Genomic DNA, 27,747 nt, shown 5'->3' with positions numbered 1-27,747 from the left:
TTTTATCACTGCTCGAAACTCTGTTTTTTCCATTTTTCAAATAAACCAATAACTTTTTGTTCAACCAACGCTCACAAAAAAAAACGACTTAATAAATCGAACTGAAACTTTGTACGATATCTAGTTAGTAGTATTGCTTGCCAAATACAACATAATTTAAGCGTGACGAGCGCCATCTCTTGGATTTTGTAAAGATTTATTTACCCCCCCCCCCCCCTCGTATTAAAAAATAATGAAATCGGTGTAATCAGGTTAGGGGAGTTTCCTTGTTGAAGAAGTATGGTAATGAATATATGATAATTTTTGTGATAAAATAAATAACTTCAGTACTAATTTCATAGTTCTTGATTACAGTCGTCTAATGTTCTTCATCTTATATAATATATAATTACTATAACGGAGCTCAACCTACGAACCAAGATATAGTTATATCCGCGGCCGACATACAAATTATTTACAAATGAATGAATTCCGAAGTCGCGAACTCTCCGACAGTTGAATAATATACCAGGTGTGTATATTAATCACGCACGATACTAAAGCTAGGACGAGGAGTGATGATGGGCGAAACACGTTGTCACTTAATTAAATTCAACCAGCTTCAATTTCAAAAATTGAAAAAAAAAAGAAAAGTACAAAAATGCGCCCAAACAAAATCCAATACACAATTAGACCAAATTAAGGCAGCGACGCTAATCCACCTAATCGTTAAAACGATTACAGGTAATCTGTTCGATAGTCCTTTCTCCCTTAGCCCGACGAACGCACAGCCGACTATTACGACAGGTGCGGGTCCATCTAATTATCCCGTTCATCGCATCTAGAATAGAAAAAATCGGCAAGAGAGTGCATACATATACACTCTCAGTGTGAAGTGGTGAACGGATAAGGGTGAGAACCAATCTAGACGAATCACCGAATCGTGATTCTCCGTTACGTTATAATAAGACAACAGGCCCGAAGAGTGAAGTTGTATGAAATTTTAGAAATTGTCGATGATTAACATTAAAGTAATTTTAACGTATAAATGAGTTATGATATCTGTATTATTTTGTTATATGACAAGCTATATTACTTGTACATTTATTTTATTCTTAAACATTACTTAATTTAACAGTACTCTAAAAGTTTATTAAACATTTTAATTATAAAAAACTACATTACATTAATTCATTTAATTTATGAAAGGTATTTCAAACTAGTTGATAGCATCAATTCTATTTTTGGATAAATTATATTACTTTCAAAACGTTATAAATAATTTAGTTACGATATGTTATATTATTAATTTTATAGAGATATTATAGAAAGAAAAAATAATGTCAAAATAAATGTATTTCAACAATTTTTATATAAAATATAGATAATAAGCAGTTTATGTATAATTATGGACTAGCTATTTAATTTCTTTGATATTGCATTTGTGATATTTAATAATTTGTAACTATATATATATATATATATATATATATATATATATATATATATATATATAAGCCATCTAAAACTAATTTATTATATATTCGTGCCATTATTATATAGATTCCAATACTTTCAATGGTTAGAAATATTAATTAGGAGAATAATCAATTAAAATTGAAAATGAGTTGTAAAAAGAGTGACGGTAAAATATAAATTTTAATTTCTTTGATTATTAAAAAACAAATAGTTGCCTTTAATAATTTAAAATATAAAAGTTAAAAAAAGATTTTAATAAAACAGCATTCATGCTTTTTTTTTGTTTTATCAAGTTTTTTTCTGGTATACACTATTTCTTTCACTTTATAGTGTGACATTTGAAATAAATATCGTTATCTTCGTCTGAATTCTCATTTTCCTTAATCACTATAGCCTTGAAAAACTAAATAATTCTAGATAGATTTAGAAATACGTCCGTCCATCATGAATAATGTACGAATTACATATTTTATAATTAATATATTATTCTCACAGTGTCTGCACAGAGTTACTCATAGATAATTGAAATGTTGCAAAAAATAAATGGTTAATCTTTAATCTATCCAGTCATTTTTTTTCTTACTGTTCTAGATAATTAATGAAATCCAGATTGATAAATCATGACTATAAAATTTTTCATAAAAATTGTACTTACCATGGAACTGAAAATACGTAGAATATGTAGGATCGACATAAGGAGAATGATGAATAATAATTAATAAAGTTTACTATAAGTTAATCTGGAATATAATAACACTTGAATTTTGATAATTCGATCATAAAGTAATGAAATAGAAAATTCATATTATTGAAATTATGAATATGTATCTATGTCTATTTTATATTTTATATTTTATATATTAAGTCAATGCATGAAAACACAAATTTGAATCATTAAGAAATCCCCGTCAATGGAGTACTAATTATCAAGCTTCAGCTGTTCTGATAATTAATTAATTTTCTATAACCTAAGTTTGTGTCTTCCAGTATACTATTTTCTTAATTTAGCAAAACACATTATTGGCATAATAGATATTTGATACGAAAAATTAATTATTTATATTTTAATTTTTTGTTAATTGTTAACTGGACAAAATCTTTTTAATAAGATATACAATACCGTATATGAATAGCTAGATTAACTTTTTTACATTGTCACTTTCCACAGCCTATAGTCGGTGGTAAGTGCCAGAGGTGAGTTTAAATAGAATTAGCTCATTATTTCGTTTTCAATCAAGAAGTGCTTTAAAATCACTTAATTAGTTTTCTGGGTACCGCTATTTCATCGAAATATTACTGAATATATTTACACTGAATTAAAGTTCTTCTGAATATTTATCAGTGCGTCAAGTATTAATTTATAATTAACGAAATATTGCATCGTAAAAACTATCCTATTTTTGAATATTATAATTACTAAATATTACTAGTAGCAAAGCTTTATTACAGCCTTATACATGGTCCATAAATGGACTTGATTGTTATAAAAATTATACATAGTTCTTTAAATTTTAAAACATATTCTATACAGTGCATCGCTTGCTTATATCATGTTTTTATATCGTCTCTTGTTCGTAAAATCTCTTTTGATCATATCAAATTTTGTTGCATGTTTCGTTTACGCATTTCTAAATATACGAGGGCTGTCCGGAAAGTATCGGGCCTACCTTTATATTTACGTGCTAGCGTTATTCTTTATCATCTGGTGGGTGGCATCCTTCAAAGTAATCCCCACTTGATTGAATAACACGGTTTCATCGATGTTTCCACTTTTCGAAACAGTCCTGGAACTCACTTTTAGGGATAGCCTTAAGTACACTCGTCGCATTGTTTTCAACCGTTGTTTTGTCATCGAATCGGTGTCCTTTGAGTGGTTTTTTTAGTTTTGGAAACAGCCAAAAGTCACAAGGGGCTATGTCGGGACTGTATGGAGGTTATCGAAGCAATTGCTCAAAAACTGCTGCACAAGATTGGATGAATACGCTGGCGCATTATCGTGATGGAGAAGCCAGTCACCACTTTCCCAAAAGTGCGGCCGTTTTCTCCTTACTGCATCACGCAAACGTTTTAAAATTTGAACGTAGTATTCTTTATTGATTGTCTGACCTGTTGCTGCATATTCGTGATGTACAACACCTTCACAATCGAAAAAAACAATCAACATTGACTTAACATTGCTCCGACTTTGACGTGCTTTTTTTGGTCTTGGCGATTCAGAATGCTTCCACTGTGAAGATTGTTGTTTTGTTTCAGGATCATAACCATAAACCCATGATTCATCACCTGTAATAACTTTTCTAAGCACATTATCATCATTGACCATTTCCAGATTGTCCAGAGCGATTTTTAAGCGAATGTTCTTCTGCTCTGTTGTGAGCAATTTTGGGATGAATTTCGCACACACGCGTTTCATTCCTAAATTTTCGGTTAAAATTTCTGAAATGACAGTTTTTGGTATCCCAAGGTCTTCTTCTAGTTCTCGCACAGTCATACGACGATCTTGTTCGATTGCAAGTCGCACCCGCTCAATATTCTCTGCGGTTTTGGTCGTCGAAGGTCGGCCGGAACGAGAATCACTATCGACAGAAGTGCGACCATCCTTGAACCGTTTATACCGCTCTTTTATTCGTGTTTTGCTCATACACTCGCTTCCGAAGGCCTTTTGCATCATTTCAATAGTTTCCGAACTCGTTTTTCCGAATTGAAAGCAAAATTTGATGCAATTTCGTTGATCTTGTTTTTCAGTCATTTTTGACAATATCAAAATCCAACGAACGCGAAAAAGTGAACTATACGTCCGGCAGGTGTCAGTAAGTATCCAATAGATTCGTGAGGCTTTACTATTGACGTTTCTGTTCGGTAGAGGTCGCTCGAACACTATGGCCCGAAGTGTAACGGTCCAGTCTGATTTGTCTCCTATTTTCCTCTGCAAAACGGCAACCCGTCACACACGAGACTATTAAAGAAAAGCAGTAATTGAGCGTAGGCGCTTTTCACACGTATATGCAAATGTGTTAGGGCAACTCTGCGAAAACATTACCATATAAGGAGCGTGACGTCACGACCGTGAGAAAATTTATTGTTTACAACAGAAAATCGTCAATTATAAAGTTTTTTAAACGAACAAAAGTATTTCTTAGTTAAATTTGATGCGCTGATCCTGAATTTCATGTTGTTATAACTCTCAAGTCGATATTTGTTAGTCAAATCTAATCTACAAGTTAATGTTGTTAGTTATTTTGCAATAAACAACGATATTGTTATTTCGAGCATGCCATTACAACCTCGACGTATTGAAACAGAAAAGCAAGAATTGACACTTTGATAACTAATTATTCACTAAGTTATCAATAAATAAACAATTTATAATTTTTTTAAACAATTAAAATAACACTGTTAGATAGCAAATCGATCATACGTATCTGTAAAATTGATGATTATGATTGTCACTAATTTGCTGATTTTTAAACTGCTAAAAAATAAATTTGCAAATCTGTTTTTTAATTATTATTCAAAATTAGAGAGCAACATTAATCATCTTTTATTTGAATAACATTCTTCTAACCACTAGCGATTTTTTCATGTAAAAATTTTCCATAATTTTATTGTAAAAGTGGCGTAATTTGATTATTAAATTGTATAACTTATAACTTTGAAAGGCGATTTTTCCTCGAGATGTAATTTATGTTAAAAAATTCATCATTTCAAGTTCAATTTTTTAAATCGCATAATTACAATTTCGATCGAGCCATTTTGCGATAAAACATGTACAAAATTTGCGTAAATGACAAAAATAGCGTTGTAGGGGCTACCAAGCGTAGAAAGGAGCCCATTTCGCATGTATAAATTCGCTCGTCGCTGCGGCAAGAGGACTCATTTTCCTACCTTGCTTAGCAGCGCGAGCACTGTTGTAGAAATAAAGCCTCAGCTATTTCCTGAGACGAATTTCTTGTTCAGTGGTTAGCCTGTTAAACTCCTTTCCTACAGATCTCTAAGCGCTCAACTCATGAGACTATCTCTCTCATGAGAAAAAAGCAGCCTTAGATATCTTCCCACCTGAAATATATTTGTTGTTGAGAGATTAAATTGAGCAGTGATCGCGGCGCTGTCGGGCCTCTCTCCGATAGATGCGATTGCTCTCAATTGCATTTCGAAACAACTTATCGATTTGGTAAGCCTCGTGGTTTGCTACTCGAAAGATTTTCTTTTATTACTTAGATTACGCGCGTGTCAATTTCTTGCTTTTCTCGGAGTCGTATTTGCGAATTCAATATAAAAAGTCCGAACTATTATTTTCATAACGCGAGATAGATTCAAACGTTACAGAAGATATAAACGTAGGCCCGATACTTTCCGGACAGACCTCGTAGAAATATATTTAACAGATTTTTTATTTTCTCTAACACACACACACACACACACACACACACACACACACACACACACACACACACACACACACACACGCGCGCACACACGCACACACACACACACACACACACACACACACACACACATACACGCACACACACACACACACACACACACACACACACACACACACACACACACACACACACACACACACACACACACACACACATATTCATATATAAACATTTTTACATTTCTACAATTCTTTATTTCTATCGTCGCGGTTTGTTCTACCACATTCCCTTTTTGTTTGTTCTTCCTGTTTTTCCTGTATTCCTAAATTGTTCTCTTTCCTAATTTTCCTATTTTATATTCTAAATAGCTATTTCTTATCTAAATTTCTTTCCTTGATTCTTTTTTATTTCTCTTATTTCTTTACCCATTTCCCTATTGTATTGCTATTTTTTCTTTTCGATACTTTTTCTATTTTTTTCTTTACTTTCTCCTAACTTTTTGCTTCTATTTTTCCTTCGTTTATTTCTTCACAATTTTTTACTAGCTGTACTTTTTTATCTTCTGTTTCGCAGTATTTATTGGCATTTTCTAGATTTCCATATCTTATTTATGCTATTTCTTTATAATTTTTATATATTTTTGAACATTCTGATCAATCTATTGTTAAAATGTTTTTATATCTGAAATTATATCTTGATCTATCTATTTCTTCTTCTATTATTTGACCTTGTATCGCTCTTTCCTTTTTTCATATTTCGCTTTTTATATATATTTCCCTTTTTGTCATAATTTCTATTTCTTTAATGGATAAACTTATACTATTCAAATATTTTTCTTTAGCTATCATATAATCTTTTATTTCTTATTTTTTCTATTTCTTTTTCCAAAATATTTTTGTTAGTCTTATCTCTTCCTCCTTTTCTATCCTATTTTTAAATTCTAGCACCCTTGTCATCTATTTTCCCATCATTTTTTCTACATTAATTTCTCTGTATATCATATATCTTGTTGTGTAGAAAGACCTAGCTCTAGTACGTTGTGAATATATTTACTAGTTCTTTTTTTTTTCGTCGGAGATTTCTACTCCATATATTATCACTCTTCTTACTAGGAAATTATATAAAGTTTATCTTTTTTTTATGTTTCATTTTACTGCTCTCTCCTAGAACCCATACTTCTTTAGTCGTTGCTATTCGTTTATTTAGCTCCTATGTGTTCTTTATAGTTCCCTTTTCTGTTAAAATAAAATCCTATATACTAATTAGTCTTCACTTCTTACGTATCTTCTTCTGCCATATACAAATTTTCTTTCTTTTCATTGGTCCTTTTTTATTATTAATATTTTGGTTTTCTTAGTACTTAAAAGTAAATATTTTTTCTTTTAAAAATTTCCTTAGTGTGTCAATCATATCTAGCATCGTCTCTCTGTTTAGAGCCAGTAAAATAATGCCGGCGTAGTCTAGGTTTATATCCTGCAATAATTTAATTTTACTCCTCCAGTACTTCTTATTCATTTTCTATTTCCCTTGTGTATAAATATTACAGAATATGATTTAATACTTGAGCTTAGTTCTAACTCTATCTAAATATCATCTATTATCCCGTTTTCTGCTCTGACTTCGACCTTAATTTCCTCATATATCTTTTTTAGTTTTTCTATCAAATATTTACTTATTCTTATCCTTTCTAGAATTGTTCATAATTTTTTCCTATTTACCATATTTACGAAATTTAGTCTTTAAATCTGTGAATGGCACGTACAGTTTCTCTTTTTATCGTTTAGTCATTTTTATAATATGGTCCAATATAAATATATTATTTAGTGTTGATCTGCCCTTCTTAAAACCTATTTATCCTCTTGCTAACAGCTTTTTGTCCGCTGCTTCTTTTTAATCTATTTTTAATTATTGCTGGATAGATCTTGTATGGTATCGACAACATTGTAATTCCTCTGTAGTTGCTTGTTTCGTTTTTGTTTCCTTTTTTATATATCGGCACTATTATTTTTATTTTCTAGTCTTCAGTTTTTTCTCTCCGTCCTTTATTTTTCTTATTATCGTTACTAATTTGTTCATTATTTCTTCACTCCCATATATCTTTGCTTCATTTAGAATCTCATGCCATTCAAGAAATTTATTTTTTTTTCAATTTCCACACCCATTTTATCTTTGTTGCAGTAATTTCTAGCTGTTAGATATTTCTTCTTGTCTCTTTTTTCTGTTTTCCATTTCTTATATTCTTACTTTGCTATCCTCTTCATTTTTGAACAGCATCTATTGTTAAATTTTTTATCTTTGCTTTTTCTGTATACTATTTTTTCTTTCTCATCTATGTCCAATGTATTTATCTTTTTCCCTCTAGTTAACTAATCCCTTCCCTAATTCCTGTTTTTATCTGTTTCTTTTATTTTGTTTATTTTTTTGTTCTTCTGTTCTTTTTCTTTTTCTTTTTCTTTTATACTTTCGATTCATTTTATTTTACATTTACTCTGGGCTAGCTATAGTTTTCCTATTTATTTTATTCATTCTGGTACTCTTCTGCGTTTCCTGTCCACTGTTTTACTTATTTTCTGATTAATTTTCGACTCTATTCTTGTTCTTATTCTTACTGATATTTTCCTGTTCTCTTTGTATTTTCAGATCCTTATTAGTCTCTTTATATTCAATGTTCCTCAACCCATTTTTATCCTCTCATTTAATTCATTGTCCTGCTATGCCGATCCTTCTTATTCCTCTTTTGATGTTTCATTCCTTTTGTCTCCTATCACATGTCAATTTTTCTACCTATTCCTTTTTTTCAAAATTTAAGTCATTTGTTATAAATATTTTTATCCTATTTAGTATTTTTTATTTATTATTAGCTTTCTTTGATCTTCCGCATTTTTTTGTTTCGTAGTTACAACTCCCCCCCCCTCCCTATTCTAACATTTACTATTTTCACATTTTATTTTTATTTGGTTGCAATAAACCTCTTATTCCATTCTTTAATACTATCAGACCTCTTTTTCTTTCTATTTTATGTACTGTATCCCTTACTCCCTTGAATACTACATTATTCACTTCCTCTAGCCTATTCTTATCCTATAAAATTCTTCTCATTTGCGCTACTTCCCTGCCTGAGAGTTCGCTGGCCCAACTATTTATACTTATCGCTATGCCTATTATCTTACTTCTGTTACTTCTTTGGCTCTTTCAGTTGAGCGCACTTCTCAGGCTCCCGTTTGAATCCCTCAATCTACCTTTTTGCTCCACTTGCTGCTCCCTCTATTTAGTCCTCCCTTCCAGTGATTTATCTGTTTCGCTGTCTATGATAGTCAGTATCGTCAATGCTTGTTACCTTCTTGTTCAAATCCGTTATTATTAAAAAATTTTTTTCTTTTTTTCATCTATCCGAGATGAAAAGATGTAAAGATAGATAAATAGATATATAGAGAAGTAAATTTCGTACTATCTATTTATTCGCTTGAATTTTTGATTACATTTTGCTGTTCATTTACTTTTCTCTTCAGGTATGATTTTTCTTTTCCTCACACTCTGCTTCCCTTGGTCAAATTTTTTTTATCTTCTTGTATTGTTTTGTAACCTCTTCTATTCTTTTCTTCTTTCTCTTCTATTTCTTCTGTAATACTTTTCATCTTTATATCCTTGAATGTCTGCTTTTGTTTTTTAGTGTCGATTATCTCAACGTGATTTTCAGTAACGCACCGAGAGATTTTTATTCATCTCGTCTCCAGCGTCTTTATCTTTCTTGCTCGAATTGCTCATCTCCTCTTACTTTCCTTCGCACTTCTAACCTTTCAAACTCCCTCTCACCTTTTGTTTCTTTCTTCATTTTAATTTTCACTGTCTTTGTAAATTTATTTATTCAGCTCTATCTTTCTCATTTTTTGTTTCCTTTTGCTTACTTCCACACTTTTTCCTGCTCACTTTTACTTATCCACAACAAAAAATTCAGTAATATGCTCTCAATCACGTGTTGCAGCTTGTGCGCCATATAACAAAGTTCACATTCATATTAAATAATAAAACAACTATTCCGATTATTGTACATTTATTAATTACACCGATAGTGGGATAGTTTTCCCAAATCAGTTTTCCTGATGACCTTTTCTCCTAAATTTTTTTTCCTAAAATCAAACTTTCCCAAAGGATCTTTTTCGCAAAAACTTATAAATTTTTAAAAGAAAAATAAGAATGTAGTTATCGAACATACTTTTTCAGTGATTGTCTTCACTTCAATTACGTTTTGTTTACAACATTAAGGTCCCTTTGACAAACTATCAAGGGAACTTTAAAATTTATAGTATATGGCTGAATTACTACTTGCTAGGCAATCGCATTTTTTACATATAAACGGTTATTTGTATTACAAACATCCCGGTACTACTCGGAGATATTGAAATTGCCGACGTAAGACAGAATGTGAAGCGCGGGCTATAACTTCCGGCGACGGAGACAGTTTGATTGTATTTAAAGGACCTGCCGTTTCTAAATAAAGTCATGCCCTAAACCACGAAGAAGTGGCAGTTTTAAAAGTGCTTAATTCAGCAAAAAGAAGGGCAGAAGGATATCCGAAAATGCCTCCCGCTTAAATAATTCGTAGAGAATTACGTTGGGTTCCATCAGGTAACTTATTTTACGTGACAGTTTCATTGATAAAATATGCGCAAGGTCTCATTACCTACTCGTATATATATTCTGTAAAAGTGCTAGCGGAATATCCCGACCATTCGAGTTTGCGAAAACAAATATTACGCGTTCGTCTGCGACAAACACTTTCCAATCCTATCCGTCTGGCTGATTTACAAGAAATTCCCGTGCAATATACAGGCGGCAATAAATTTCTCCTGTACGATTCTTTTGAGGATGACGATCACGATAAGAGCCTCGGCAGAATTATTATTTTTGCTACGCCAGCTAATTTAGTGCAACTTTTTCGAAGCGTGGACGGAACTTTCAAATTAGCACCTTTTATCAATTTTTTTCTATTCTCGGAGCCTCCACGTAAACCGGCGTAAATAATAAACAGCAAAAAGTTGGCTTACCTTTTGTTTACGCTCTTGTAGAGAAGAAGAAATAAACAACTTACACTAAAATTTTTGAAATTGTGTTAGAAGAAGGACGTCAACTCGGAATTATCAACTTACCTACTAAAGTTATGAGTGACTTCGAATTATCGATTATACAGGCCGCAGAAAACGTTCTTGATAAAATTGTTTCGTGTTGCTTCTTTCATTTGCGACAAAATATTTATCGTCGTGTCCAACAGGAAGAACTCCAAAATGAATATAACGATGACCGGCCAATAAAAAAAGGGATTCAAGTACTTTATGCTTTAACTTTTATACCGATAGATGAGGTTGTATTACATTTTTTAAGTGTACGTTACGAATTACCTGAAGAAAGTGAGCCTATTATACACTATTTCGAGACTATGTATATACACCGACTTAGTGTCCGAAGACAAACCCAAGCTGGGTTTGCAATGAAACATGCCCTCCAAGATACCGACCTCAACTGTGGAACCATTATGACTCGGTGTACAGGGTATCGCTCGCACTAATAATTTGTCCAAGGGTTGGCATAATCAGTTCCAGGTTGTAGTCGGAAAAGCACGTGCGTATTCTTCGACGAACTAAAAAAAAAGAACAGGCGGACACCGAGATCATGCTACTCCAATTAAACTGGGTAAACGCATAAGGAAATGGGCTTAACAAAAATAGAAGACAAATAGAAGCTAGCATTGCATCGATCATATAACAGTATTAAGAGTACTTGAACAACAATGATATTTACAATTATTTGAAAACAATTGAATATCATAAAATTTTGATGTATATAAATAAAAAATAAGTCCTTAGAAAAAGATAGAAAAACAATTTATTTTGGTAAATATTTTTTATTTTTTAACTTAATCTCCTTTTAGCTCGATATACTTTTACAGGTGTCTTTCAAGTTTTTTTAAGTTATCAGAAAAAAATAATCTTTGAAGATCCTCAAAATAGCCATTTGTTTGTGTTATGACCTCCTTGTTCGAGATAAATCGTTGTCCGACAAGCCACTTTTTCAGGTTTAGGAATAAAAAAAGTTATTAGGGGCCAAATCTGGTAAATACGGTGAATGGTCTACTAATTCGAACTTCATTTCCTTAATTTTAGCCATTAAAACTAAGCAAGTGTACATTCGTGCATTGTATTGATGAAACTGAATTTTTTTTTTGTTCAGATGAGGACGCTTTTCCTTTATTTTCTCGCTTAACCGGTCCAACAACGACGTATAATACTGTCCGGTAATTATTTGTCCTTTTTCTAAATAGTCGGCGAAGATAATTCCACGTGCATCCCAAAAAATAGTGACCATAACCTTGCCGGCCGATTTCACTGTCTTCGCCTTCTTTAGAGCTGGTTAACCTTTCATAATCCACTGTTTTTACTGTTCCTTCGTTTCAGGAGTGTAGTGATATATCCACGTTTCGTCTACAGTTATAAATCGATGCAAAAAGTCGTCCGGGTTACGGTGGATACGCGCCAAGAGGACCTCAGCGGCCACCACTCGACTGTGTCTGTTCTCGACTAAGAGCAAACGTGGCACCCATCTTGCCGAAATTTTTCTCATATCCGATTTCTCATACAAAGTCGAAATAACTATACCTTTTGAAACCCTTTTGGCCTCAACTATTTCGCGCAATTTTATTTTTCGATCACTCAACACCATGTCGTGGATTTTATTGATCATTTCCTGAGTGCTCACATCTACAGGACGGCCGGAACGATGTTTATCTGCAGACGATGTACGGCCACGTTTAAATTCATTTACCCAATTGTAAACAGTTTCAAACACATGGGCAGATACACGATGAACTGCATCTAACTCAGCTTTGATTTTTTTCGGTGTAAGGCCTTTTAAATAGAAATGTTTTATCACCGCTCGGAACTCACTTTTTTCCATTGTTAACAAGAAACAAAAGTTGTTCACTTTGTGACGGAGAATCTCGGCTAGGCCGGTCTCGTCCGTTTGGCTCTCGCAAATGTCCGTGCGCCGCGCCAGGCTGAGAGTGTGTACGTTTGGTACACACACTCATGCTTGGACCTTTTGTTTACGAGGTGCTGACCACGGGCTGAGCTGACGACTGGAGCGATGCAGACGGCGCAGAAGAAGAGAGAAAGAGAGAGAGAGAGAGCGCTCGAATTGCGGATCGCCGGGGAAAATTCGAGGAGTCTCTGCTAAGCTATGAGCAGAGGAAGTCGCGCGCGCGGATAAAACCGAAAGGTCACGGTTTTTCAAGTTGGCCTCGCGACCTCGCCGACGTTTTGTTCGTTTCAGAGACACGCCCGGTGCGCGGACGAGTAATAGAGCGTGAGGCTGGGTCGCGCCCAGCTGTGCCCCGAAAGATACCCGGCACCGGTGCGTGTGGGTGACCGGCGAGGTGCGTGGGTGAGCGCGCGAGGAATTTGACGTGCTGCAGCACCGAGCAACGAAGAGGCGGCAGAAACAACGGCAACAGCAATTCCTGGGAGATATGGATTGAGGCAGCAATATTGTGGAGCAAGCGAGAGGACGAGCGAGAAGACAAATAGTGACGACAACAAGCATCAGCGAGACGGTCAGCGAGGAACACACCAGTGACGTCACACTGAGGAGCGCTCTAGCCGTCAGAGAGGCTGAAGGTCGAGGTCGGTGCCGTGTTTTTCTCTTGATTCTCTCTCTCTCTTGCATGTTTGAGCGCCAGCTTATGGTTGGTAGCACAGCAGACCTGCTGGCTACCCGTTGATAGTCTATCGGCGAGAAGTGTTTGTCGGGCATTTGTTGTAATATTTAGTTTTTATAAGGGAATCGGCAGGCTGACCAGCCACCGATTCACCTTCACGTTCACGTTTATTATTGTGCCGCTCGTAGTGTGTAAGTCCGGGATCGCCGTATTGTAATCGTTTGTTGACAATTAAAAGACTAGCGTATTAATCCGCTGTTGTGTTTATTCGCCGCTGTATCACTCCTCATCCCGACTTCGAATCTGTGCGTTTAACGTGTTTACGCTCGACGCGTTATTCAGTCGTGGGAACGTCTTTTGCTTCCCGAATCCCCTAATAAATAATTTGTGCGAACGGTCGCGAGCAACCCAGACGGGTACGGCCGGAATTCTCCGTCACAACTTTGATCGGCGATAAGGATCGACGATCGGAATTACTCGATAGATCTGGTTGAAACTTCGGCAGCATTTTATTTAATAGTGACGCTTGCTGGTGTATCATAAGTCGAGATGCTTGGATCGCCATCTTTTGGATTTTCTAAGCACTTATTGACCCACCCTCGTATGATTTATATATTTTAGGAAAATTTGATTTTGGGAAAACAAATTGAGAAAAAAGGTCATTACGAAAACTGGTTTGGGAAAACTGTCTATCAACTGATTACACCTCATGTAAAAATGCGATAAGTGACGTATCGTTATGTTACGTAACTTGCAAATACGAGTTTGAGTGTGAATCGTTCACTGACCAGAAATCAGATCAGCCTTCTTTCTAAGTAACAGGGAGTTTACTAAAGCGCGATCCCTAAAATATTTGTGTCAATAAATATTTTGTAAATGACTTTTGTATATCAAGTAAAGTCTTTTTCCCTCCTCCATTCACAAAAAAGTAAACATGCCATGCGAGTCGGTGACAGTACACTAGAGACTATTATTTAATCGATTTTACAGCTACATGAAATTAATAACATGGAAATTGTAATTTAAATTGTGATTACGAAGAGTCTATTTTGAACATATAACCACATCGCTACTTCTTAACGGTGCGTCTGATACGATTGATCGTACGAAGATCAAAGTTAGCAATTCATAGTCAAATTATAATTTCTGTGCTATTTATAATATAGGTAGAAAATTGATCGAGTATACTACATCCTACTCGCATATATCATGTACTTTTGTTAAAAAGCTTGTCGGTAGAGCAGAGAAATCTAGAATTACTGGGTTCAAGCTATGCACACAACGGAATCGTGCTTGAAATTCCTTATTTAATTCTTATTCAATTTTTATTTAATTATATATTGCGATTCCCATTCCTAGCCCTGTTACTACTTTACCATTTATTCTAAGAGATCAAGAACATATCTAATATTCATCCTCTTATAGCCAATTCTTCAGTTTACTGCTCTATCATAGACTAATTTTTGGATTCCAATCTGCTATGTTAGGCACAGTGAGCTTAAGAAATGTGAATCCCACTGTCATTCCATTAGATAGAGCCCCAAATTCGATTAAGTTAACTTTATTGTGATTATTAACAAAAGAATAAGCAATTATTTTTGCACGTTTTACAGACAAGACTATCGTCACTATTGAAAACTGCTGAAGATTTGCACATAAAGGGCCTTGCAGAAGTAAGTTGGCGTAGTGAATCGGCGGCCGCGGCTGCTGCAGCCGCAGCCGCAGCTGCAGCAGCGGCTCAAGGTGAAGCCCTCATCGCAAGTGGACATAGCCCCGGTGTGGAGACGGTGCTACGCGAGGGTCTTGAGACGGAACTCGCAACTGAGCTACCACCACCACCCAAGCAGAGACGTCGGGGTAGACCGCCTCTTGATGACCCACCGTCCGCTCATGATGTCTTCACGCCCAAAATCACTTGCATTACAGCCAACGTAAGAACGAAATTGATAAGTTGTAACTTTTTACACTGCAATATTCAGCACCCTTCTTCGCTTAATGCAGGTTCGCGGAGCGCACACAAGACGAACAAACAAAATAAACAGATAGCTAAGAAAACAAGACTATTTGACAGGATGTTATAACAGATTTGCATTTCAACAAAAACCGTTATACTCCAATAATTTGTAATTTAAATGAAACATCACTATTCCACATCCTTCTCTGCATCATAACCTAGTGTGGATAACTTTAATTATTGTCAAAAACTAAAATTGAACAAGAATAAAAAAATCTACGATACGCGTTAATTAAGGGCTCTCTCCGTTGCGTAATTTTGTAATTATCGATGCTTGTTCAATATTCGCCTATAATCAGTTATTGAAGCCATTCACCCTGAATAATAATCTATAAATAATAGAAAATTGTGATAATTAATGAAAATTCTTTAAATTACTCGAGTGTAATATGGTTTCTACGAAAATAAATAGGTTTGATTTTTTAAATATTATTTGATTTTTTAAATATATTCGTGTGCGACGCGTTGTTCCAGTCACTTGAACTTCTGTTGGATATATTGTTTAAAAAATATGCTATGGTTAACTGATGAAGATCTTTTACATTTAGCAGGAGGATCTGAGCGAAGGTGATCACGAGAGTTGGGACGATGAGATGATGATGCCGGAGAGCAACGAAACCCCAATGCCCATCGTAAGTAATCAGCAAATAAATCAGGAAAAAACGAAAACTGTTTGTTATTTGCTTGGTTTTTGTAGCTGTCGTACATGCCGAAGGATGATAGCATGTTAGAACAGGAAAAAAAAGGTAATATCACTTAATACCTGGATGGAAAACGTGGGGGCTGTAGCTTATGTAAAAATTAATTGGTTATTATAATGTTGACATTTATTTGGAGATAATTACATACATTTCGGTCTGTAGTAATCGATCGTACATTTCATGAACTGTGATTAGGATTTAGTTCACAAGAATCAGCATTTCTGGAGTTATACCATTATAGGTGGGATACTTTAATTTGGGCTTGCGAACAATGTAATAAAGCTTGCTGTTAGGAAGAAAGCGTTATTAGCGACTCGCTATTACTTTTTCGAGTGTTATGATTTCATTGAATAATCAGTTAATATTTTATAGAATAATGATTCAATATATATGTTTATATGCATTTATTCCTTATTTTATGAAATAGAAACGTTAGAATATACTTTTGAGAAAAGCGGGATCGATTGCGGAATTAATTACTACTGATATTGTTTCAAAAGAAACGTAAGAATTTTTATCTTACGTTAAAAATCAAGTAATTAACTATTTTTACGGTTTCTGAGATATAAATCTTTTCGTAAGGGATTTCTCCTGTGGTGCAAATAATTCTACCTGAAACACTTCTTTAAATTGAAAAAAAGTACGCAGGCCACAAGTAAGTTCAGCGCGTATATTACTTCTAGTTGGGTATAGATATCAAGTAGAGAGAAGCAATATGGGTCTTTACCCAATATAGGATTATCGTCGAATACTCGTGAAATTACTTGTGCTATAGCGTATCGACGCTAATCAGAAATTTTCTAACCATGTGCCGTCTTAATCGTTATTGTTGTACGAGTATAATAAATATGGAATTCCAGTGCACATAAATAATGAATTATAAATAAACATCACAATGTTTTTTTTTATTAAAGTTTTGATTTTTTGTGCATAGTTTAAGAAAAAATTTGACATATTAAAATAAAACGTAATTATTTCATTTAGCAAAGCTAAAATATCGATTTTTCTTTTATTGTTCAAAAGTACTGTTCGAACGTAACAGTAACATTGTCATATAATACTAATTAACATACCGTTTTTATGGTAATAAAAAACTATGCAAATCTTCATGGACCATGGCGGTCGGGCACGTCGGATTAGCTAAGGCTTCTCCCAATTTATTCTTCCTATGTGAAACGAAACTCACCGCCCTTATCAGATATGGCCATTATCAATAATCGCCTAATCATCAAACATCAGCTAGCCGTTTAAACTTACTTAACTATCTCTAAACAATTGTTCGAAGAGGTAAAAGTAAATTCGATATTAGCATTACTATATTAGAGAGTCTATCTGTAATTCATCGGATAATTTGTTTATTCATCTGTATTTGTCGTACCCGCTACTTGTTTCCTTCGCATTTATTCGTTTTCATACTTTATTCAATCTATTTTCTGTTTACTATATAGACATGCTTCGTTTTGTTTTTCTTACTCAACTTTCCGCACATCGGAATATATTTCCACATATAAATGTATAAGATATTTTGATACAATAATATTTATATTTGTTGCATATAATTCAATTAAAAACGCTGTTTTCTGAATAGTTCCATATCGGGCCCACTATCTGCATACCCCTAAAAAGGAGGTTTGGTTTAGAATACAATAGCTCGAGTTAGATATAAAAACAATCATGCAGTGGTTCATTTTAAGGAACATTCATACACAAACATATCCATTCGTTATCAAAAGTTATAACAGTTTGCGTATAGTTGTTTCATTGGAGGGTTCACTCACCTTAATTGATTAATAGGGAATCCATAATCCGATGTAGATAGAAATCGTGCTTAAAAATGGGATATTAACAAAGTGTTATTGCAGTTAATACAACGCAAAACTCGAACGCCATGAATCCAGCAATACCAGAGCAATTTCGTGATGTTGTAAAGATGAACGACTATCTGACAACAGGCAGACGGCAGGAGTTTTGGGAGGAGCCTTTTACGCGACGCGTCATGGATGCGATAAAGAGCAAAGAGCTCGAGATGAAAACTGCAGCTGAGATACTCGGTGTTTCCTATGGCACCCTTTACGGGAGATATCGAGACAGTTACGGCTGCCTCAAACATCCTTACAGGCAAGTTACAAATTTTACTCTCATTCGCTCTTTCGTCTCTCTCTATCTCTTCCTCTGTTTTACGTCGTACCTCGCGTGTGTATACATATTTTCATGTACGTTTGAACATTACAGAGTACGGGACTTTTGGTCGGAGCCGGGACCTGCGGAGATTCTGGCCAAACTAAGGCGAAAGGAAATAACGTTATTTCGCGCAGCAGAGTTTCTCAATGTGACTGTTCATACGTTAGCGACGTACCTATCAACTTTACAGGGTCCCGAACGGATCTCTCTCGCAGGTGACCTCAGTGTTTCACCCGCCAGTCAGGTAGGCGTTGACCAAGCACCACCTCCGCCACCACCGCCTGCAATGGGACCCGAGGCTGACATTGCTGAACAGCTCAGCATGAGCGAGATGCTCCACAAGATGAATGCGGCTGCCCAAGCTGCCTCTCCCACAGCATGTGCAAGTATCAAACGCGAAGGTGGTGGCTATGTCGATCTAGCTCAGGTCGGCTGCCTCGTACCCAAAGCCGCAAGTTCTGTGCTCGAGAATAATCCCGATATCACGATTGTCAAGGCCGACAGCATGCAGCGTAAGCGTGCTCTGACTGACTATACAAAACTTGCCACTACCGAAAACAATAATGCCAAACTAATGAGTGGTGGTGCTGCCGCAGTCGTTGGTGAGCTCGCTCAAGCCCAGCTGATTGCTACCCACCCAGGTATCTCACACTCCTAGCATTGCTTCTAGGCAGTTGCCAAGATAATTCTACACTCTCATTCTAGTTTGGCTCCCATTTCAATCTTATCATATATCTTTAAAGTTTTTTTGACTTTGCAATATCTTTTTGTTGCATATCTAGCCAATGGTGAACACGTTTTAATAGCTAGCTTATTACTAATAAAAATCTTATAGGAAACTTAAAATATTAAGTAAATAATAAAAAATGAGCTAGCTTATTAAAAGAAAGTTTTTAATATGTGTTGCAATTATTCACGTAAAAACTTAATGCAACCTTCTATCAGTCGTAATTATTAAGAATACAAATTTCTCATCGTTCATGCTCAGAAAGTGCTGCATAATGTGATTATTTTGTGCAGAGTAAATAGAGGATTTTGTTATTCGATTAAAATATCAGCGTTGATTGGCGCGCTTTCCATACTTTTTTCAGTTTTTTTTATCTTAAATAATTAGCTTCCTACAGCTTCAATAAATCAGAACTGTTTTAAATGATCTTGAAAGTTGTAATACACGACATTTATCTAATAATAATACAATTAAAAATATTTTACAATCATATTAATATTTCTTTGTAACTAAAACTCTATTAATATTCATTATCTAAAATAATTGATAGTTTTAATCGCTCCAAAATTATATAACATTTAAAACATAAATTATCAAGAACGACGAGATGTTTAAATTAGTAATAATAATATTATTTATGTTATTTGATAACATTTTTGCATCATATAACTTAACATTGTTATTAAACATAATTTCATATATTTTGAAATGACTTACTCTTTACTTTAACTCTGAAATTTATAGAATTTTACTTCTAATTTTTCCTCTTATCTGTATAAAATATATAATCATTTAATATAATTTCAATTTTCATTAGCCTTCAGAATAATGCATTTTATTATTAAAAAAGTTCGATTTCTATACAAATGTAAAAATGGAATATTTATTTTCACACTTTTTCATAGATTAGTTAATCATAATCTTGAATGTCGGCGACTCATCACTTTTAAAATAAATAAAAAATTCAATAAAATACACTAAGATACGTAAATCGTTAATTTACTCTCGCTACATCAAAAACGTTGTATTACGCATTAGCAAGATTTTTGCTATTTTATGCTAAGTGCTATTCTACTAACCCATTAATTTTCAAAACTATGAGCACAGAAGGTATTGAACGTCGACAGGTATCTATTTCATTGTATTTTTTGACGCTTTTCCCATGGTGTTACTAAAAATATGAAAAATCGTATACTTTTTTCAACGAAAATACATTTTTTTTACACAACGAAAGACATTTTTTTTAAATTGCCATTTTGATCACGATAACGTTTTTGAATTAGTATCAAAAGTGTTAGAAACGTTAGACACAAATTCCATACTTTGAAAATGTGTATGTACCAAAATCGTTATTCGTTGTAGCTGACCCGAAATTACGATCGTAACTTTGACATTTCTTACCGTTCTTAAATATTTTTGATTACTGAAGATTAACTATTTTTTAAATTTAATTATAATCGAATAAAATGAATGTTTCACACACAATTATGTACATATCATACACACACGCGCGCGCGCGCACGCTCGTACATAGTAATTTCTTATTTATTTGGAAATTATATAATTTATTTAATTTAAAAATTTATATTTTGAAAATTTCAATTGTTTTATAATTTCGTATTACATTTTTCATTAGTTCTATATTTCGGAATTTATAGACTGATTCTGTTAAGAAAAGTTATATAAAATTTTCTATAAACTACCAAATATTTTTCAATTTTACGACAGCGAAAATGTAACATAATTTTGCGAATGTATTTATTTTATAAATTGTTTTATCTGTAGAAGTGATAACTATCATCTATTCATGAGTTTTTCAAATGTGCAATGAGTTTTTCAAACGACAAAAGTTCATTTGAAAATTAATTGATTCGAAGTTTTCCAAATATTTTCTAATAAATGTACAAAAAGAAAACAAAATCTTAAAATATTTGTGTAATTTTACGTCACGTGTATGATTTTTATTTTGAACTATTAATGGATAAATAAAAATAAACTACTTCAAATAAAGCCAATTATTTACGAGCAAAATACAAAAATTGTTTCTATAATGTTTTGCTTGACTTTTACACTTATGAAAATGAAGTGACTGAATTAGATTCCTGATAGCGCTGGTGATTTCGAATGGAGTGGACAAATTTTCGAAAGTTTTGTAACTACTCGATCAAAATATACACGTGAACGATCAATTTGTATTATTTTTCACTTTCTTTTGAAAGAGTCTATTTTAAATGTCCGAAAATCTATAAACTTTAATAGATATATCTCAACACTTTTCCTAACCTTCAAATTTTTCAACATCCTCCACGCTGAAGCCCCTTCAAAGTTTAATCCGAACCACCAAGAGTGACAGTAACAAGCATATGAAAATTTAATTTCTGAAAATGTTCACATGCCTCGGGCTAGAACCTCTTACATAAAGGCCGACTAAGTTCTTACCCATTAGGCAACCGTGATTACATTTTATGTACAATAAAATAATGTCTCGGAGAGATTATTCGTTGAACAATCCTGATTTAAGAACTATTTCTATATAATTATATATTACCATCAAGCAAACTAAAGAAACGTACGTGGATCTCTTTTATTAGGATTATTCAAACATTGTTGATAAATACTCTAGTCACACAATAACAGTTTCTGTTGTTTAGAAAAATGTAGAATCAGGGACCGAAAATTCTGCATTATGTGCGATCAATTTTATTGTTGCAAATATTTGAGACGTGTATATGATGATACAAAATACACACATATAAATAAATACACACACACACACACACATATTTGTAGTTTAAATGACATCATTGACAGACAAAAAATAGTGATATAGATACATGTCAATGTTCGATACCTTTTGTACTCATAGATAACAAACGTTCAAGTTGGAGATTGCCAACATACAATTTTAGGTTTGATAAGATGAGGTCTACGTAAGTACTATTATGGAAGCAACAACACTAGAATCATCATGAGTAATTACTTTATTTGAATGAAACCATGACATTTCGAAGATGCCCCTCTTCAAGTTCATGAAATATACCATACACGATCTCAGACAAGCAAAAATTGTAATCTGAAATTCGCCAAATTTCTGCTCGTATTGTAATTTTCATACTTTTGTAATAAACTAGCTAATACTGCAAAGGTTGTTATATACATATATATCCCTAGATATGTATAAGGATAAGCTTATTTTGATACCTCACAATTTTTACCTATTTTTGCCCATTTTCACTTCTCTGGTTGTCCTTTTCTGCTTGTGTTTGCCCCTTTATGTTTGCGTTTTATTGTGTATATTCTTTTTTTACATAGTAGTTTATTATTTTACAGTTTTTGTCCACATATAAAGTTTTAAATATATTTTTTTATTAGAAATGAATTTTTTCATTCATTCATTTGTTCTACTCTTGGATTTTGTATTATTTTCATTAAATCAATATTGAAGTTATTAATTGATGTATTATATCGCATTTATTAGCATTATTATCTTTATAAATAATGTTTTAACTTTCTTATTAGAAATCTTAAATATTTACTATTATTTTTTACTTTTATTAAATATATATACCATTTTCTTGTATGAAAATATATATATGCACATAGGGATAAGCATTTTTTATCCCGCAGCCATGACCCCGTTCGCCTCTTTTTACCCTTTTGGTTGGCTCTTTTTGCCTGTAGGTTACAGCTTGTCAATATTTTAAGAATAATAAGTGGTTTCTTCGGAAAAGTCAGACAAATATATTTCATAGATATGTTTTAATTAGTACTGATCGTAGATTTTATATCAATAATGCTTAAGATTGGAATATGGGGGGTTGATGAGCAATGCGAGCAGGGAGTATCTCCTAGTGTGTGGATGCTTGAATGTGTGTGCGTATGTGTGTGCGCGCGCGCGTGTGTAAGAATGACATCAAAATTTAAAAACAAAAAATTGTTTGTAAATTCTGATATAACTTACATATTAAGAAGTAACTCAACTCAATCCCATGTTCGTATTGTTCAACATTCAACAGTTTCATAGATAAAAATTAATTATTTAACCCTTAACTTGCACACCTCATTTTGGCCACGTAACTGCTCGGTGGTGTTAACCCCAGCCCGAAAAACATCGAATAAATCAGAGAATTTTAGATATTTTGCTATAAAAATTTTTTCTAGTATATTTCAAACCTTTTACTACAAAAAAAATATTCAGTTTAACAATTTTTAATGTTACACACACTGAAAAAAAATTGTTGAAAAAAAAAAAATTTTATTTATTGTTAAAAATCGTCTGGGGTAAATCTATCCCACATAGCAGTTAAGGGTTAAGAAAAATAACTTAGTCACATGCTCAACGTCTTGGCGATCAGTAAAAATTAGCAGACGTTTGGCTGCTTGACTACTTGAAATTCTATTATCTCTTCATATAAAGAATGTAAGTAATATCAGGGATCTCAACGATCTTCAGAAGGCACTGTTATTTATCCTACATTCAAATGTTAGCATTAAGTAACATAGGCCATGCCAAATTTATACGGTCTTTGTATACAGCGGAATTCATAATACAGATATTCTCTCTTAAACACACGATTCCTCCTAGTTTTATGTCACGTTATATTCAAAGACACATGATTTCAAGTGATACCTGTAGTAAGAATAATTTAGTTGGCGGTAAGCGTTATTGACGGCGTCCGGACAATTGTGCACGGTTTTATTGTATACATAAACTATAAAGCACAATAACATGGTGCGAATCAACGTGTATCAATTTTTACACTATGTCACTATGCACAATAATTTGTGTGTATATTATAAACGTGCACAATTGTCTGCATATCTGGTAAACATACACATAAAAGATGAAAATTATTATTTTTTTTTTAAATTAGTATTTGTTTTTATAAAAAAAATGTACTATTCTAATGCGGTATTTGACGATGTAGATAATCACCTGTATTGTAAGTTCTTTTGAAAATTATAATCGTGATTGCTATAGGTATTTTTGTATGATGTTGCAGTGATGTTTATTGAAAGTTTTGTTAATTGCATTAATGTTATTATTTTTCAATAAACAGTTTCCTGAAAAGGCTGATAACAAGATCAGAGAAACGTCGAATAAAATATTAAAAGGTTAACAATTAATTTTGAAGATTGACCTTTCTCGATTTGAGTTCCGTAATAAAAGTTTCATTATTACATATTATAGACCTACTTCTTATTTAATGCTAACATTTATTTTCGCGCAGTTCATTCTTCAACCACTTGGCGCTATCGTGATCCTGTAGTCGAGATTGTCTATAATTGATTGAGTAGGTAGCAGATCTAGTTAGGAATTTATGCACCGGTACTTCTAAAGAAAACACAAATAAGTCGAAATTGTTTTCTTTCAATACCGATTTCTTTGTGTACGTACGTAAATGTATGTGTGTGGGTATGTGTGTATTGAGTGACGATATATATGTATATAACTCCTTCGGCTAGATTTGTCATCTACTCTGGAAACTATACTGTCCACCTGCACGCGTAGATGGATCTTATGTAGTCAAGCAGTCATCTATTCAATACTTTCTGTACAATTAAATCATTTGATATAAATATCACCAGCTCTCTTCCCGCGTTTCACTGATTACTAAAGTGTCAAACGTATTGAAACTACTATATGTTGAATCTAACGAGCAAATCAAAATATTCTCTTTTTGACGTGTAAATTTTATCAGAAATGATAATCAATTTATTTACCGTTATATATCATCGAAATTATATTATCATTCTGGATAATTACAGGCTAAATGTATTTATGATCCGGCACAAAGTTAATTGTAAATTGATATTTGTTAAATTCTGCTCGTAATGTAATTCTCATATCTTTGTAATTAACTAGCGTTGAGGCTATCATTAATGGTAATATCACTTGTGATGTATGTATATTTTAATTTGTTACACGATTATGAAATATGTAAAATGTTTTCCATTTTTGTTCATAGACTCAGATAAAATATCTCCGAAATGTCGTTGTTTTATTAAAATAAAATAATAACTCATAATTATTCTAGCGTTGTTGCTTTTACAACGATACACCATCAGTGCATTAAATATCACAAGAAATTCTTCATATATTAATTATTTAGTCGTATTAAAAGTACGTCATTTTTATATTTGGTGAAGAAACATGTTCGTTTCTTTTTATTCAATAGTCAGTAATAATAAAATGCATCTACCTTTTTAATTTGAAACAGAATTCTCGATAGAAAAGTTATCTAATAGAACGAAATAATAATTTTTCATGTATTCAGTCAATTTTATAACTATCATTTAAAGTTAAAAACGTGTTTCAGGGCAACAGTTAGTGACTGGATATTGTAACATTTAACCTATTGTAGTATATTCGATCCTAGAACGAGAAAATGATTTGAGGACCTCGTGTGAACTTTTGCATCAGAGCGAAGGGAGGGTGAAATGGCCACACGAGGATGAAATCATTTTCTTACATATGAATCTAGCTTTACTTTTCGATACGTCAAGTCCTCGCGCACGTACAAATATTTAATACGTGATAATTGTCAATTCCAGATCCATTTCTGCGTTAGTTTCTTATTTATGTAATATATCTCATCCTTTTGTATTTGATGTAAATATGATATATATTTTTTAAATGTCCAAAGCTTGGTAGATCCGACTATTAAAAATAAGTTCTGCTGCATAGTAACATTTATTTTGTAATGAATTTTTTTGGAAAAATCATTTATATCAATTTATATTGTGAATTATTGAAAAAAATAAAGTCCGTATGCGTATTTCATCTGTTGTCTAAAAGAATTTCCATTTTGTCCACTATTAGAGTCATAAAATATTATGTAAACTATTATCTTTTATTAGATGTATTTTGATGCTGAAGTGCTATGAGTTACTACTTTTTCATGTAGTTGTAAATTTTCTTAAAAATTGAGTTTATGCATGCGAGCTCTGGACATAACCTTAACAAATTACGGCGGAATTATTCGTTCATTCATACGTACATGCGTATTCATAATTTAAAATAAAAATCATAGTAATGTTGATAATTGTTATATAATGTTAATAATTACTATAAAAAATCGGAATTTAATGGCTGTAAAATTATGTTCTGAAACTTAATTGATATGCACGATTACACAATATCTATTCAATCAATTTATCTCCCATTTTGCACGTAATGAAATAAAATAGTCATCTAAATATTGAACATATTATTTTCCGAAATCACAAGTCGTCGTAGAGTGTAGATACAAAGCAGTCGCGACTGCGAGCAGTTAATATTGTATTGTGTATAATATGGTATATAAACATCAAAGTGGCTGGTATTGGTATTACAGTGGTTGATGACGGTATAACAATGGTTGGTACTGGTATCGCAGTCATTAATAATGGTATTATAGTGATTGGTATTGCTATTACAGAGTTTAATATTCAAAATACATATAGTTGTCGGTATTGAAATTACAGTTATAGGTATTAGATTCATGAAAACTATTATGTTTGCTACTATTATTAAACATTTATCCTACAATATTTTTTTATACAATTAATATCTTCTGGGTGTTATTTAGATTATTTAAAAAATCTTATTTGCAATTGACATCTTACGTAATACGCCTTCGTAAATATAAGAAGGAATTGCTTTTGTTTTAGCTTTTCCAGTCGGCGTAATAATACGTAGAATTTCTTTTTAATGAATTTCAACTTCGTAACCATTTTATTAATGTCATTCTTATATATCGTTTCAATATTATCTAGTTCCATCTGAAAAATATGGATATTACTTCCTTCAACTAATGATATTTATGAATATTATAATTTATATTACCAAAATCCAGTATATTACACTACAAGCGACTAAAATAAAAAATAGAGAGACCGCGCGTGTATGCGTCTGTGAATATGTCCGTGCACTTTTGTGTGTGTGCATGCGTATATTAATGCGAATGTGTGTGACTATAGGCGTGTGGTGTCTGTAAATGTTAGTGTGTGTGGGTGGTACATATGTTTGAGTGCGGGCATGGGGTGCGTGTGGGTGCTTGTGTTTTTTTCTAGTGGTGTAGGCAGAGCATGCTCTGTACAAGTCGCCATATGACATTAGTATCCCGCCGGAACCATCGTTATTTATATTCCAATAGGTTTAGTAGGAAATCGTGTATATCATGGTCTTCTGTTAATAAATCAACGTTGAAGTCACCATCACTGAAATAATAATCATTATCTTTATTTTGATTTAAATATCTATGTTGGTTCTTCATGAAAATTTATTTTATTGTAGTGATAGCATCTGTTTACTTTGGAGATTTTCAATTGAATATGATTTGTTCTTTTCTTCTATTTAATATTGCATTGTAAACTTTTATCGATAAACATGACCCTACCGTCTTCTTTATGTATATTACCATTGTTGAGAAAAGTATTGGAGTTGAGTATTTCGTATAGATTATGAAAGTCCATTTTCTAGGGTTCTGAGCAAATAATAATTAGGGGTTTATGAATTAATCTGCTAATAAATGTTACTTGATTATCGAAATTATCGCTTTTATTTTTAATATTGACATGTAGTAATA

The 27,747-nt window shown here is 33.0% G+C and overlaps 1 protein-coding gene across 1 annotated transcript in view; it reads left to right on the top strand.

The window, feature by feature from the left end:
- LOC131665521 (uncharacterized) overlaps positions 1-27,747 on the top strand; it is a 271,982-nt gene that overhangs the window by 219,195 nt on the left and 25,040 nt on the right. The window contains exons 6-10 of the mRNA XM_058937443.1: positions 15,168-15,492; positions 16,115-16,200; positions 16,266-16,314; positions 18,132-18,387; positions 18,502-19,091. Of these exons, the coding sequence (XP_058793426.1) occupies positions 15,168-15,492; positions 16,115-16,200; positions 16,266-16,314; positions 18,132-18,387; positions 18,502-19,091 (1,306 nt within the window). The remainder of the gene's footprint in view (positions 1-15,167; positions 15,493-16,114; positions 16,201-16,265; positions 16,315-18,131; positions 18,388-18,501; positions 19,092-27,747) is intronic.

This window comes from Phymastichus coffea, unplaced genomic scaffold (assembly GCF_024137745.1).
Source record: "Phymastichus coffea isolate CEN01 unplaced genomic scaffold, Cenicafe_Pcof_1.1 PCOF00003, whole genome shotgun sequence".
Lineage (NCBI taxonomy): Eukaryota > Metazoa > Arthropoda > Insecta > Hymenoptera > Eulophidae > Phymastichus > Phymastichus coffea.
Note: the sequence above shows the minus strand (reverse complement) of the source record. Positions and strands in the feature narration are given on the sequence as shown.